At 37.7% G+C, this 16,667-nt stretch overlaps 1 protein-coding gene across 1 annotated transcript in view; it reads right to left on the reverse strand.

The window, feature by feature from the left end:
* Positions 1-4,373: 4,373 nt before the first annotated feature.
* The window catches only part of LOC121458684 (zinc finger protein 431-like), a 29,095-nt gene continuing 16,801 nt past the window's right edge, over positions 4,374-16,667 (reverse strand). Inside the window, exons 3-5 of the mRNA XM_041667967.1 lie at positions 7,427-7,553; positions 6,984-7,044; positions 4,374-5,589 (exon numbers count right to left, since the gene is read on the reverse strand). Coding sequence (XP_041523901.1) covers positions 4,374-5,589; positions 6,984-7,044; positions 7,427-7,553 — 1,404 coding nt within the window. The remainder of the gene's footprint in view (positions 5,590-6,983; positions 7,045-7,426; positions 7,554-16,667) is intronic.

A 16,667-nucleotide genomic window follows, 5' to 3' on the forward strand; every position in this document is an offset into this window, starting at 1 on the left:
CACTGGTACTGACATGTTCATGAGACTCAGCAGTTAGAACACTGGTGACTCATCCACGGGGACCAACCTTGATACCCAGCACCCACAACTGTATATACTTCCAGTCAGAGGTGATTAGACACTGTCTCCATGTCTACGTCTAAAGTAAACTTCATTCTTTTTGAAGATAACAGGCACGCAAAGAAAACCTATTATAAATAAAGAATCACATACAGACCTTTCTGTTCAGCATTTGCATATCTTGTGCCATAAGAAGCCAGAATAATGTACCACATATTCAGGACCTACAATTACATGGAGTTCTGACCAATCTGAAATGTGGGATAGGAATCACACTTGGGTACCCAAGAGAACCAGTACTCCTGAGACCACTCTCCAGTTCCCATATGTCATGATAATGCTGATGGTGAAGGTGTCCCAGTTTCCTTCTGTCTCTTGTCTCTTGAAAGATAACATCACCTCTAGATGGTTGTCAAAGGATCTAATAGACTGAATGTGAATGGAATTTCTATATTGCTTCTTATCTTCATTGATAAAACAGATCTCCTTATGTGAAAAGATAAAAAACTTGGTTAAAATAAACCTGAGTCAAGCCAGATTTGATTAGAAAAAGTCCACATAGCCAGGGATTTCAAGAATTCATGATGGGGAACAAGTTGACCTCAAACTTACTGTGGTGGGCCCCACACATACTCCTGTGTGCTATGATTATAGCCATACACCTCTAAGTCCAGCTGAAATAGGTATTTTTAAAGGACTTATCATTGAATCAGAGAAAGAAATAAGATTTAGAGGGAGCACCATTGTTTTCATGATGAGCAATATTTCTTGAAATTCTATAATATGAACAGCCAAATCATTTTGTATGTTCTCAATAATGGGTTATTTTCTTTGCATTGTTAATTCCATCCATTTTTAAATGTTTGAAGTGTGTTTGTGTGAATACACCTGTGCCATGATGTGTATGTAGCACTGACAGGAAAACTAACAGGGGTCTATGATCTACTTCCACTTCGTGAGTTCTAGTGATGATACCTAGGGAACCATTTGGCTGCAAGTGACCTCAATGGCACTTCTTTGTATTTAAAAATTATTCATCAATGAGCTCATATAGAAGTTTGCACATGGAAGCACCCAAGTGAAAATATGGGAAACAACTGTAGAAGTCTTATCGGTAACCCAGAGATAGAACTCAGGTTCTCAGAATTAGCAGCAATGAACTTTACTAAATGAGACAATTCTATGCCATATAATTTATCTTCTAAGAAAGAGTTATAAATATATATTTAGCCTTCAGAATGAACAAATTAGAAATGTATGGTAGTATAAATAAGTACATATGCAAAGATTTATTATTCAAGATATCCTGGGTCCTTATACCCTTGAATGAATTTACATTTACAATCTGAAAGACAATAATTTACTGATGTACTATTTCTTCAAATCAAATTTGATCATCACTGATATAGTTCTGTGGGAAGAAACTGTGTATACTAGGCAAGAAACCCAACATTCATCCCAGCAGAACATCAAGCTATGGTATGAGATACACAACTGATTGCTGATTATTTTACTTTATTATATCAATATCATATAAATGAAAATATTTTTTGAATACACACATGAGGTATTTAATGTTTCTTATAATCACATTTTTCAGTCATTTTAGCATTAACATTGTTAAATTGTGTTGAGAAAACAGAACACATTGGGAGTTCATGATCTACCCTTGAACTTGTGCTCAGGTAGCAGACACATAAGCATCATGACTTCAAATGTATCTCTGAATCATTACTGACATCCAAGCCAGCATGAGGACCTCAAGGAATTTTGTGAAAAGATGAAAGTCAAAACCAGAAACAACTGACCACCCTTTCACTTACTTGAAAATTCCTTACTTGAAAATTATTATCAGACATGTTTTAATATTTTAATAACCAGTGGGTCACTTCAATGATGGGGATGTCATCTTATACATTACATCATAAAAATACCTATTACTAGGGAAAGGCACAATAGAAGCTGAACAAAAGCCATAGAAGGAATATAATGTATAAAAATTAAATTTTAGTAAATAAAGTTGTCACAAAATAGAACACTTTAGTACCTACCTCAAATGTTTCAAAATAGAAACCAAAATGCAATGATTTCCACCATCAATCTTGAGTGAACATGTTACATAATTTACTTCTTTCAAAGTTATGATGAAAAATAATTTTTCTTCAAGCTGAAGAAAACTTTGATGGCTAAAGTCAATAAAAATTGTTTTCTGCTTATGAGTTTGTTCCTACTTCCAAAATTCAATGTAATATGAATAGACATTAAAATATTTATAGGACTAGAATCATGTCTAGGTGACTAAGAAATCTTCATTCCAAGGACTCAGGTCAAATTTTTAAGAGCTACCTGTAATTTCTGCTACAAGAAGATGCAAGGTGTTAACGTTTTCAGAATACAGAATGCACATTAACATTCTCTCTCTCACACACACACACACACATACACATGCACATCATTACAACAAAAGCAAACTTTTAAAAAAAATTTTCACGCATGGAAATTTTTCTCCTGTAAGCATTTATTAATGTAAAAGATGAGTCCAGGCATATTACAGCTCACTTACAGAGTGTTTCTTCATGAAGTATTGGTTCATGTAAAGAGAAATCAAATTTAAACTTGAAGTAAGAGAAATAAATCCTTCTAAGTTGGTGGTATCATTTGGGAAGATTTAGGACACGCTGCACTGCTGAAGGAAATATGTCACTGAGAGTAGGCTATGAGAATTTACATTCATACACCAGTTCCAGTTCCAACACTCTGCTTCATGTGGAAGATTACAGCTTTGGGTTCTTAAGTTCCAGCTTTAGTGCCATGTCTGACACTTTTTGTCATGGCTCTTTCATGGTGATCCTGTTTTCCTCTAGAACCATGGCCTGAATTATATGCTTTTATATGTTGAAAGAGACATTATATCACAACCAAAAAGGAGGCAGTACACATCCATAAATATTTACACCTGAATTACAAATTCCATGCAGTTGAAGAGAGTATAAAATCTAAAAGGGTTACATTATTGTTCAAATTCATTTTGCAAGTCTTAAAATTCTGGAAGGAAGGATACGCTGACTACTGAAAGTTAGGCAACACCAACAGCTGTGAAAAGAAGTTTGCCCCCACTAGACATAGCAATTCTCTTTCTCTCTGAGAGAGAGTCATTACAGCTGGGCTCTGCTCCATTCTTCTATGAAAGCTTCCCAGCAGAAATGTCAGTTTCTGATCTGCTCCACTCTCCTAAGGGAGTCTCCCATAAGAGATGTCCATTGCTTCTGTGCTCTTCTGGGCTAAGTGAGTTTCCAAACAGTTATGTCAACTGTATCTCTGTTCAACTCCACTAGGGATTTCCTGATCCATTTCAGTGAAAGAAGGTGTTCATATAAATCTCAGTCAAGAGATTTATTTGGGAGGGAAGAATCCAGAGTGTGAGTTCCTCTGCAAGTTTGGAAAGAGGCAGCTGCCAACTGAATGAGCATATGACTCATATAGGGCGTCTTGGAGGCAGAGCAGCTCTAAGGAGATTTAGAAGGTGAGAATTGGTCAGATTTAAATGCCTGGGCTTGAACAAGCTCAGAGATGGGCTGGATTTTGTGCTCTGGAGTTGGTGGGTTTTGAGCTCAGATAGACAAGGGTAGATTGCATTTTTTTTGCTCTGGTTTGAGAGACAAAGCAGATTTCTTTCAGTATCCAGTTTTGATGTTTGACTGTGTTTTCAGGGTGATGCTGTATTTTTCACTAGTTCTGGAATTAGGGGCAAAGGGTTTTCCTTTGTATCTCATTTCAGTACCAGGTTGAAATTCTTACACTGGCTCTATCTCCTTCCCAAAAGACTTCATAAGATCACAAATTAGGTTTTGTCCATGAGTTTCCTGGTGCAAATAAAATAAAAGCTGGTATCATAATGCTTGAACAGATTGTTGACACAATCATTTTTTTTACAGAATAAATACTGTTGGTTAATAGACTGTAAATGTGATGGCTTAAAATTAATTTGCAATAAGAAACCCTCAGTGTCTTCTTCAGGTACCCAAAAACTTTATCAGATTGATTACACACAAAAAGTTTTACTCCTGTAAAAAGTACAAAACATTTACAACACTAAGTTTATTTTTTTCACTACATTATGATTATTCTCATGTTTTTGAAGACTATAATCCTTAAGTTTACAGTTCCTCTCCAGGATGGTTTGTTTCATGTACTTGGAGATTATTGTGACAACATATTTGCGAAACAAATCCATTCACAAGTTTCTTTCCAATCTGTGTCCTTTTCTGCATTTGAAGATGAATAAGACATGAAAAGACTTTTCCAAACTCATTTCATGCATACCTTTTTGCACCCATGTGTGTTCTTCGATGCCTTTGAAGAGCATTGTTTTGAGCAAAGACCTTATCACACTGATTACATTCATAGGGTTTCTCTCCAGTATGTGTTCTTTCATGTATTTGAAGAGCTCTGTGATGAGCAAATGTCTTACCACACTGATTACATTTATAGGGTTTCTCTCCAGTATGTATTCTTTTATGCAATTGAAGAGTATGGGGCCGTCCAAATGCCTTACCACACTGATTACATTCATAGGGTTTCTCTCCAGTGTGTGTTCTTTTATGCAATTGAAGATGATCGTGTCGTGCAAAGGCTTTACCACACTGATTACATTCATAGGGTTTCTCTCCAGTATGTGTTCTTTTATGCACTTTAAGATGACTGTGTTGAGCAAAGGCCTTACTACACTGATTACATTCATAAGTTTTCTCTCCAGTATGTGTTCTTTTATGCTCTTTAAGATGACTGTGTTGAACAAAGGCCTTACCACACTGACAACATTTATATGGTTTCTCTCCAGTGTGTGTTCTTTTATGATATTGAAGATGATCATGTCGTGCAAAGGCCTTACCACACTGAATACATTCATAGGGTTTCTCTCCAGTATGTGTTCTTTCATGTATTTGAAGATGACTGTGTTGAGCAAAGACCTTACCACACTGAATACATTCATAGGGTTTCTCTCCAGTGTGTGTTCTTTTATGCAATTGAAGATGACCGTGTCGTGCAAAGGCTTTACCACACTGATTACATGCATAGGGTTTCTCTCCAGTGTGTGTTCTTTCATGGTTTTGAAGAGTATTTTGTTGAGCAAAGGCCTTACTACACTGATTACATTCATAAGGTTTCTCTCCAGTATGTGTTCTTTCATGGTTTTGAAGAGTATTTTGTTGAGCAAAGGCCTTACTACACTGATTACATTCATAAGGTTTCTCTCCAGTATGTGTTCTTTTATGCTCTTTAAGATGACTGTGTTGAACAAAGGCCTTACCACACTGACTACATTCATGTGGTTTCTCTCCAGTGTGTGTTCTTTTATGTGATTGAAGATGATCATGTCGTGCAAAGGCCTTACCACACTGAATACATTCATAGGATTTCTCTCCAGTATGTGTTCTTTCATGTATTTGAAGATGACTGTGTTGAACAAAGGCCTTACCACACTGATTACATTCATAGGGTTTCTCTCCAGTATGTGTTCTTTTATGCCTTTGAAGATCACTCTGATATGCAAAGGCCTTACCACAGTGATTACATTCACAGGGTTTTTTTTCAGTATGTGTTCTTGTGTTCATTTGAAAAGAACTGTGATGAGCAAAGGCTTTACAACACTGATTAGATGCATGGGATTTCTCACTATAATGTTTTCTTTCATTCCTCTGAAGCTGACTATCATATGCCAAGGCTTTATCACATTGAGGATGTACTGAATATTTCTTTCCAGAATTATTTCTTTTAATCCTGCAAGTATAATTGGAACACATAAAAGTTTTACCACATTCAATACACTCATGATACTACATATCTGTATGTATTATTTTTTATAATTTAGTCTAATAGTAAACAGAATTCAGATATTAAGGTTTTATAACTTTGTTTAAACTCATGCTTTCTTCTGTAATTAAGGGTTGTTTTGCATTTTTTAAGACACTTGTCATGGTAAATTCCTTTATTATGTGGTTTAAATTTTCACCTTTACAGAAACATTTTTCAATTTGACATATTTCACATATTTGAAGACAACTGAATAACCTCAGAACAACTTTATTGCATTCTTAAACTGTCCTATACTGTAAATCATACTACATTTGCTAAGTAAACTAGGTCAATAAGAAGTATTTGCACAATTCTAGAACTCATGTGGCTTCTCTGCACTGTGACTTTTTTTATGTATTAACAGTTATGTGAGAAAACCAATTTTTTATATAGTTCAATCAATTTGAGAAAGGGTACTTAACATGGGGACTAATGCTTATCTTCTAATTGTTTTTAGAGAGAGATATGCTGTGATTTTCCATATTCCCATGCACATAGGCTTGTATTGAGAGTAATTTGTGTTATACAAGGTAAAGGAAGAATCACAAACAAAAAATTTCCACACTGAATTATCACGGTGTGACATTCTGTTCCTCATAGATGTGCAGTAGAAGTTTCTTCACAACAACTGCCACTTAACTCTAACTGCTTCTGTCACCAATCTTAATATAGTAATAAGAAGTATATGAGTAATACAAGATTTACTATGTGCTCTCGATTTATTAGAAAGTCTTGCAGATATACTTATCATCACTCCAATGTATACACATTTTGTATTATGAGTAGTAAGAAATAAATGGATTGGTGGATCTACAGAATAGCTCTCATGGTTGTATGCTTCAAATGCTGATATCTGTTTAGCCATTTCTCATGACTTCTTAATTAAAAAAAATGCCTTGAAAATATAATTCAACTACATGAAATTCTATATGGATTTTTCAGAAGTTAATAATCATAAATGCACTTAAAGCTGTGCTTATTCACACTGTTGCTTTTATTTAAATCTTCTAGGACACATTATCATTTTATTAGAGGATCATTATTTTCAGCATGCATAAGAAAATTACCTTTCATGTCTTCTAGAATGTTGACAATGTTCTTTACTATTATGTTCTTCCCAAATGTATCCTAAAATGCAGTACCAGAAAATGTATGTTATAATATTGAATACTATGCATTATTTAAGTAACTATTTTAACTAAACCTTAGAACCATTTTGATTTATTTACCTCATTCTTATTCTCCTTTCTAAATCAAATTATTTTTTTCTCATTTTTTTTTTGTTTTTTCGAGACAGGTTTTCTCTGTAGCTTTTGGTGCCTGTCCTGGAACTAGCTCTTGTAGACCAGGCTGGCCTCAAACTCAGAGATCTGCCTGCCTCTGCCTCCCGAGTGCTGGGATAAAAGGCGTGTGCCACCACTGCCCAGTTTAAATCAAATTATTGAAGAACATCATTAACCAAGAAAAAGCTGTCCCTTTATTTTGAAACAAGAAGGAAATTAATTTTTACCTATAGTAGTGAGGTTCCTGTAGGTCTCCAGCATCACATCTTTGTAGAGATTCTTCTGGGAAGGATCCAGCAAATTCCACTCTTCCCAAGTGAAGTTGATATGCACATCATCATAGGTCACTGCCTTCTAAAATATGCCATACATGATAGTGACATGATAGTGACACCATTGTAAATGTATACTTCTTTGATAGTATAGTCATAAAATTCTGGTATTCCCTAGTCATATTCTAAGACATAGACACTCACTTTAGAAGGAAAGTGTATAGGAGAGTCATCTCTGTCATTTCTTTACTCTTTGAATGAGATATCACCTTACATGTGAAATATCTATTAGCAAAGAGAAACAAGAAAACATATCAACAGTATATAGTACACATGAGAAAATTTTATGAAGATTAACTAACTACAAATAGAAAAATAAGTTGGACAACCTGGTTGTATTGACTCATGCCTTTAAGCTCAGAACTTCAAAAGCAGAGGCGGGTATATTTTTCCCTGAGTTAAATGCCAGACAAGTCTATGCAATAAGGTCCAGGAAGGTGAAAGTACATAGTAAAACCCTGTCTTCCAGGAAGTGGTGGTGCATGCCTTTAATCCTAGCAATCAGGAGGCAGAGGCAGGTTGGTCTCTTTGAGTTTGAGGACAGCCTGTACTTTGAGAGATAGTTCCAGGACAGGCTCCCAAGCTACAGAGAAACCCTGACTCAAAAATCAAGTAAACAATAAACAAAAAACAAACAATCAAAAAGACACTGTCTACATTGCAAATATCTGTGAATCAAGCAAGAAAAATAGAGGAACTCAGAGGTTTTTACTGGAGTTCCTACAAAGAAATATGCATTCACTCCACTTCTCTATTTATCTTCCAAACATCCGAAGTGCCCTAATTTAAATTGTAATGCCAATAACATTTTACAAACAGCGCTTTATGTTTAAACAGTTACAAATGGACAGATGAAAACATTAGCAATATAAATCTTGGGCATAAGTAATAAACACAAGCTGGGAGAGGGATGACTGAGTAGTACCTAGCTTTTAATGGTCTTGAATAGATGTGGCAGAATTGCCAATACTTATTTGGGAATCATAACTATCCATTATTCCAAGTTCACAAATTCTGTGATCCTTTGATCATGTTGAGGACCAGGTACTCATGTGGTCCATAGTCATGCCGATACATCAAATTGTTATATTAATTTTAAAAATGTAAAGTAAGCATAACAAGCAGGAAGAAGTTCAAGCACCTACAATTCAATGACTCTGAATACTTAGGCAGTACTAATGTCACACCTACTGAAAGACTTCCAGACCCCAAAATGGGGAAAAAAGCTACTTCTATCATAGCCAACACAGACCAGAATACCAAAGAGCAGATAGAAACCAAGGAATAAACGTGCATCCAACAAAGACAAACAGAGATACTGGCACCTAGACCTGCAGTCACCTCAGACCCAGACACCTGACAAGAGCACAATAACATGATCAACAACAGACAGAACAATATGTCACTACCATATTCCAACTCTCCTACTACAGCACACCCTGAATATTCAAACCCAGTCAAAGTACAATTAAGTTAGATCAACTATGTAGATGTTTTATGTCCTTAAGAAAGAAGTGAATGAATTTTTTAAAAAAAAGCAAAGGAAGAGGCGCTTTGTTTACGAGCTACCCATCTAGCACTGAGATCTGACCTGGGCACCAGGAGAGCCATCACCAGGGTGAATGAGTTTCACCTGCAGCAGGAGCCCTAGACATGGAACTCAGACATTCCTCATCCCCCTATACTTCCTGGACTTCCTGCAGGGGCTATACTCCCCAGATACTGCCTCTCTCTTTCTATCCCACCCAGCTTGCATCCAGAACCCCCCCTTCTGCCTCCCTCCCCTCTTCAGGCACATTACATCACCCAGCTCAGCCTGTTTGGGCTCTGGGTCCAAATCGTGAGGGCAACCAGGCAGACAGGAGTTCCTTTGTCTCAAGAGCCTGCCTGCAGCAAGAAAGGTAGGCGCTTTGTTTACGAGCTACCCAACCAGCATGGAGATCTGATCTAGGCACCAGAAGAGCCATCATTGGAGAGTGCCACCACTGGGAAGGTACATCAGTGGGCAAGGAGACCTGGTCCTGTAAAAGAAATTCCATAGGGGAGCATTTGGAGGAAGAGATGGGCAGGTGCCAATGCAAGAATTCACCCAACAATCTGAAAAACAACATGAAACCACCAGAACCCAGTGACCTCAAAACAGGAGGACATGAACACCTTAATCAAGAAAAAGTAGAAAAAAATTGACTTTATGAAAGTGATTGACACCCTTAAACAGCGTGTAAAAAAATGCCCTTATAGAAATGGATGAGAAGTATAACAGAAAGTTTGAAGAATTGAATAAATCAGTGAATGATACCCTAGGAAACCAAGGAAAAATAATCAAACAGATAATGGAAACAGTTCAAGACTTGAAAACTGAAATGGAGGGAAGGAAGAAAACACACACAGAGGGCCGGATGGACATGGAAAATTTAAGTAAACAAACAGAGACTACAGAAACAAACATAGCCAACAGAATACAAGGGATAAAAGAAAGAATCTTAGATTCTGAAGATATCATAGAGAAAATAAATGCTCTGATCAAAGAAAACAGCAAGTCCAACAAACTCGCATCACAAAACATTCAGGAAATCTGGGACACAATAAAAAGATCAAACCTAAGAATAATAGGAGTAGAAGAAGGAGAAGAGTCACAGTTCAAAGGCCCAGAAAATATTTTTAATAAAATTATAGAAGAAAACTTTCCCAACCAAAGGAAAGATATACCTATGAAGGTTCAGGAAGCAAACAGAACACTGAATAGGCTGGATCAAAAAAAAAATCCCCTCACCATATAATAATCAAAACACAAAGCAAACAGAATAAAGAAAGAATATTAAGGGCTGCTAAGGAAAAGGCCAAGTTACTTATAAAGGTAAACCTATCAGACTTACACCTGTCTTCTCCATGGAAACCATGAAAGCCAGAAGGTCCTGGATAGATGTACTGCAAAAACTGAGAAACCATGGATGCAAGCCCAGACTACTATATCCAGCCAAGCTTCCGTTCACTATAAATGGAGAAAACAAATTTTCCAGGATAAAAACAAATTTAAACAATATTTAGCCACAAATCCAGCCCTACAGAAAGTAATAGAAGGAAAATCACTAACCAAGGAGTCCAACAATGACCACAATAACTCAGACATCTAGAGACCCTTCACCAGCAAAACTCAAAGAAGGAAAACACACAAACCCTACTACTAAAAAAGTGACCGGAGTTAACAACCACTAGTCATTAATATCACTTAATGTCAATGGACTCAACTCACCTATAAAAAGGCACAGGAGAAGAGATTGGATATGAAAACAGGATCCAACATTCTGTTGTTTACAAGAAACACACCTCAACCACAAAGACAGGCACCTACTCAGAGTAAAGGGCTGGGAAAAGGCTTATCAAGCAAATGGACCTAAGAAACAAGCAGGTGTGGCCATACTAATTTCTAACAAAGTTGACTTCAAACTTAAATCAATCAGAGGAGTCATTGCCAAATTCCTATTATGAAGCTACAGTTACTCTGATACCAAAACCACACAAAGACTCAACCAAGAAAGAGAATTACAGCCAATCTCACTCATGAACATCAACGCAAAAATCCTCAATAAAATACTGGCAAACCAAATCCAAGAACACATTAGAAAAATTATCCATTATGATCAAGTAGGCTTCTTCCCAGAGATGCAGGGCTAGTTCAACATATGGAAATCTATCAATTTTTTTTTTTTTGATTTTGCGAGACAGGGTTTCTCCGTAGCTTTTGGTTCCTGTCCTGGAACTAGCTCTTGTAGACCAGGCTGGCCTCGAACTCATAGAGATCCGCTTGCCTCTGCCTCCCGAGTGCTGGGATTAAAGGCATGCGCCACCTCCGCCCGGTGGTGGGAAATGGGAGGCTGGGAGGAGGCCGAAATTTTTTTTCAATAAAAAATAAATTAAAAAAAAGAACAATTAGTAAACCATAATTTCAGTTCCCCCAATCAAACTGTAGTGATCTCAACACTGGCTTTGTATTGTTGCATGTTTTTTAAGTAGTAGCACATTCTTTGTTATGTTTTTATTTGTTGTTGTTGATTTTATTTATTCATTTATTTTTGTTTTTTTCGAGATGAGGTTTCTCTGTACCTTTGGTGTCCATCCTAGAACTAGCTCTTATAGACCAGGCTGGCCTCAAACTCACAGAGATCCACCTGCCTTTGCCTCCTGAATGCTGAGTTTAAAGGCCTGCACCACCACCGCCCGGCTGAGTTATGTTTTTTTTTAGAAGTATCATATTCTTTGAGTTTCATCCCACATCATTTCAATAGATAATGTTTACAATAAATATTATTATGAATTTCAGTTTATATGATGTAAGATCAGAGAAGTTACCTAAAATAATAGGCAATGTTATAGTGAAACTACAAGTTAAAAAACAATAAACTCAATAGATTGGAAATAAGTGATATAATAACCACCTTTGCTTTATACAATCAAAGAAACTGAATATCCCACATTAGCTGCTCGAACAGATCAGTGGCAATGCTGGGTGTGCTCTCTGGTCTTCTAGTTGGCACCTGTCTAGTACATCCCCTTCAAGTTACTTCTAAATCTCAGGTTTATTTAAAATTAGCTATCATTTATTATATTTAAGTTAACCTTATATTGTGTGTGTCTATTGGTTATAGAAAGAGAAGATATAAAAAGAAGGATACTAGTCAGAACTAAATGTGATGATAACACCCGTTCCATTCATAGTTTGTGAGATATGTATAGTTCATTAACCTTACAAAAAAGGTTTAATAAGCCGGGCGGTGGTGGCGCACGCCTTTAATCCCAGCACTCGGGAGGCAGAGGCAGGCGGATCTCTGTGAGTTCGAGACCAGCCTGGTCTACAAGAGCTAGTTCCAGGACAGGCTCCAAAACCACAGAGAAACCCTGTCTCGAAAAACCAAAAAAAAAAAAAAAAAAAAAAAAGGTTTAATGATATAGCAATTAATATTTGACAAAAATGAAATTATATATCCTATAGGAAAATACATCAGATATCTTGCAAATTTTGTTTAAGACAAAGATACATGTGTTGCGGTAGCTCATTTTGCTCCTTCAGCCAATAGCCGATGAGATACCAGACCATTGGAGCGTGGTCTCTCTCCCTTTTTTTTTTTTTTTTGATTTTAAGAGACAGGGTTTCTCTGTAGCTTTTGGTTCCTGTCCTGGAACTAGCTCTTCTAGACCAGGCTGGCCTCGAACTCACAGAGATCCACCTGCTTCTACCTCTAGAGTGCTGAGATTAAAGTTGTGCACCACCACCGCCTGGCTCTCTCTCTGTTAGGAGCCAATTTCCTCCTAAAATCATTGCAGGAACCATCACCCTGGAGAGTCTGCAGAGAACCCCACACCCTTAATTGTGTTAGGAATAGTTCTATTGACAGAGCCTACCCCACACCCAAATTGGCTGTTAATGAGAGCTATCTGTTAGCGGAACCCACCCCACATTCCAAACTATCTAGGGATCTAGGTGTGTCAACTCGCGACTTCCTGGCCTACAGTGACCTGACCGAAGACAACCTCCTGCCTACGTGACCAACTCGGACCATGTGACCAACGTGAACCACGCGGCAAGAGCCCAGGCCCCTGTGCCCACCCCCCAACTCTTTACCCTATAAAAGTTGTACCCCGTCTCTAATAAACGGAGGCTTTGACAAGAATTCTCGCTTAGCCTCATTCCTCTTTCCTAGCCCATGTCTTCCAGGTGGTGCCTCTCCGGGACCCTGGAATAACAGATTGCAGGGTGGGTTACAACCCCTAGACTGAGTAGCCCACCCAAAGGCAATCGACATCTCTCCCTTTAAAAAAGCTGCCACTTCCCTCAGCTCACTCTCTGGCTTCCGGCTCTGCTTTTGGCAACTTGGCTCCCTTCCTGATTACACAGAGGGCTGTTGTCTGGGACGGTGATCTGTAAGTTTTCCCCCCTTAAATAAATATCCATTCTATTAATCATAAAAAAAGCAAAGGGAAAGATAAATGAAATTTTGGAGAATAATAATAAACCCCTTAAAGAAAGTCAAACAAGCAAACAGTTGACAGAAATGAATAACTCAGTTCAAGAAGTGAAAATTGAAATAGAAGGATGTAAAAAACCACAAGCTGAAGGAATTCTGGAGATAAAAAACTAGATAAATGAAAAGAAAAAACTGGCAAATTAAGGTGAAGTTTATCCTATCTTTGTGAGTCTAAATTTTATATATAATTTACACACACCATAACTAAGAAAAACGTTGAGGGCTGGAGAGATGGCTCAGAGGTTAAGAGCATTGCCTGCTCTTCCAAAGGTCCTGAGTTCAATTCCCAGCAACCACATGGTAGCTCACAACCATCTGTAATGGGGTCTGGTGCCCTCTGCTGGCCTGTAGGCATACACACATAATAAATAAATATTTAAAAAAAAGAAAGAAAAACGTTAACGATATAATTGTTTTCAACTCAATCAAAAAACCCAGGGCATAACATTAGCCTGGAAGGTCTGTGGCAGCAAAAGCAGAGCCTATTTTCCAAAGTAACAAATTTTGAAGTCAAGATAACTTTAAAGTATGTGTGGGGTTACCATAGCAGCCCCCAAATCAAATGTCTCTCTCTGCAGTCCAAAAATTCAAAGAAAGCACAAAGTATAACCCAGACTCTGTGTGTATTTTCTATCTTTTCAAGGTCCATTAATTGTTTTACTTACTTTTTTCTTTAAGAACCTTAGTGTAAATTCCTTAAAAAACTATTTTGAATCCATGACTCGGTCTATATTTATCTTCTCTGTCTTAAGCCCATGGACATTTATCAAATAAACTATCACACCCACTCAGAGGCCTTTTTATCTGAATGTTTTTACTGTGTATCTGTAATCCTTTTCTGATGAGGAGTGTTTTTGTAATTGGAAGCTGCATTTGACTTCCATTTTTGTGCTTTTACAACCCCTCATTTTTAACTTTCTTAGGGTTTATGTGGATTTAGTTGCCAAACATTTGGTGTCCTAATGTAAATGGGGACTACACTTTCATCTTCTGGCTGCCTAGACTCAAATAATCACACATAAACTATATAATTATATCAGCATTTTAAAAATGCCTCAGGCATATTCTTAGTTAGATTTTACATGTTCAATTCATCCATTTCTATTCATCTATGTATCACCATGTAATGTTTTGGGATATTTCACCTTCAGTGAATACATGGCATCTCTTTGATCTTCCCAAATAGTGCACCTACCAGTCTGGTCTGTCTCTATAAAAAAAAACCAAGTAACAAATGCTGGAAAGTAATGAAATTGGTCTCCAGCTACAATCAGGTTTTTTTTTCATAATTGGAACTCCAGCAGTCCTATTTTCCTGTGCAGTGCACACTCAAAACTGTTGCTTCTATTCTGGACTGAGGTAGAAACCACTCTCCACATGCAATCCTTTCCCGTTACCTGCAATGGATATTCAGTTTCATAACTCAAATTTATAACTTTGAAACTGTGGTAGAATCATTTAAGATTTTAAAGGTGTAAAGTAGGACAAGGTCATTACTAAGGAGAGGAGAAGACAGGGACCAAATCCTTTTATGTCAAGATAAGATAGATAGTGTTAAAAAATTTTCTGAAATACTAGAAGTACAGCAGTTCAAGAATTAATATGACTTCCTAGGGAGAAATCACTCCACATGTTTGCCAGATTAATAAACAAAAAATCATTTAATAATATTCACATACATCTCTGACTAATGCTCAAAGAGGACCCAGGCTGGAATAAATTTTTGCATTTCACATATTTTCTTATCCTTATGTCTTTTAGGTTCAGGCTCCACACTCTGAACAATTTAAATAGGGGTGGAAGGCTACAAGTCTACCCACCTGGACAGATGGAATACTTACACAGTAAAGTCTTCCCAGCATTATTTCTTACATAAACCAGTGACCTTAAACAGTAAGACCATCTTCATCGACAAGATCATGAGATGTCAGACTTTCCTTCTATTTTTACAAGCTTTTCATTAGCCTCTTAAATGAGTTGATGGCCTGATTTTGGTACATTTCTGTCCAGAATTACAACATGGAGATTCCGGGGGATGTGAAGGATAGGAAAAGTATAAGGCAGAAAAGATAAAAACAGGTGAGGGAAGTCTTGCACAAGCTATGTCTCATGTCAAGTAAATTTCCCAAGAAGAATAAATTTGGGAGACGCACAGAGGCAGAGCGGCGGGGCGGCCAGACGCACAGAGGCAGAGTGGCGCCACGGCCAGACGTGCAGAGGCAGAGCGGCGCCACGGCCAGACGTGCAAAGGCAGAGCGGCGCCACAGCTAGACACACAGAGGTGGAGCGGCGCGGCAGCCAGACCATTCAGGAAGAGGCTTTGGGGGACGAGCGTGGCGGCAGACGCAAGCAGTGGGGACAGGCGTGCGATAAGCATAGCAGATCGCCCTACTACAATTAAATCAAAGAGGTAGGCCTTTGGTTGGCCAGGTCACTGGCACACGGGGAGCCTGGTCCTGTCCTGAAGACCCTTCAGAGGGGTGAGAGGGTTCTTGGTCTGCAGCAGGAACCAGGAAACAGAGCGAGGGCATTTTGTAAGCAGAGCCCTTGGCCAGCAGGGAAACCTGATCCGGTTTTTTAAAAGACCCATTAGATAGGATCAATAGGAGGAGATGGGCAGGCGCCAAGGCAAGAATTCACCCAATAATCTGAAAAACAACATGAAAACACCAGAAACCAATGATCTTACAACAGAAGTATTTGAACAACCTAACACAGAAGAAGTGGAAAAAATTGACTTTATGAAGACAATAGAGTCCCTTAAACAACATGTAAAAAATGCCCTTATAGAAATGGATGAGAAGTATAACAAAACGTTTGAAGAAATGAGTAAATACGTACATGATACCTGGGAAACCAAGAAAAAACGATCAAACAGGCAATGGAAACAGTTCAAGAATTGAAAACTGAAATGAAGGCAAGGAAGAAAATACAAACTGAGGACCAGCTGGATATGGAAAATCTAGGTCAACAAGCAGAGGCTACAGAAACAAGCATAATCAATAGAATACAAGAGCTAGAAGAAAGAATCTCAGATGCTGAGGACACCATAGAGAAAATAAACGAACAGATCAAAGAAAACAGCAAAGACAACAAATTCTCAACACAAAACA

This window comes from Microtus oregoni, unplaced genomic scaffold (assembly GCF_018167655.1).
Source record: "Microtus oregoni isolate MIOR12 unplaced genomic scaffold, Mior012 000018F_ref0000195, whole genome shotgun sequence".
NCBI lineage: Eukaryota > Metazoa > Chordata > Mammalia > Rodentia > Cricetidae > Microtus > Microtus oregoni.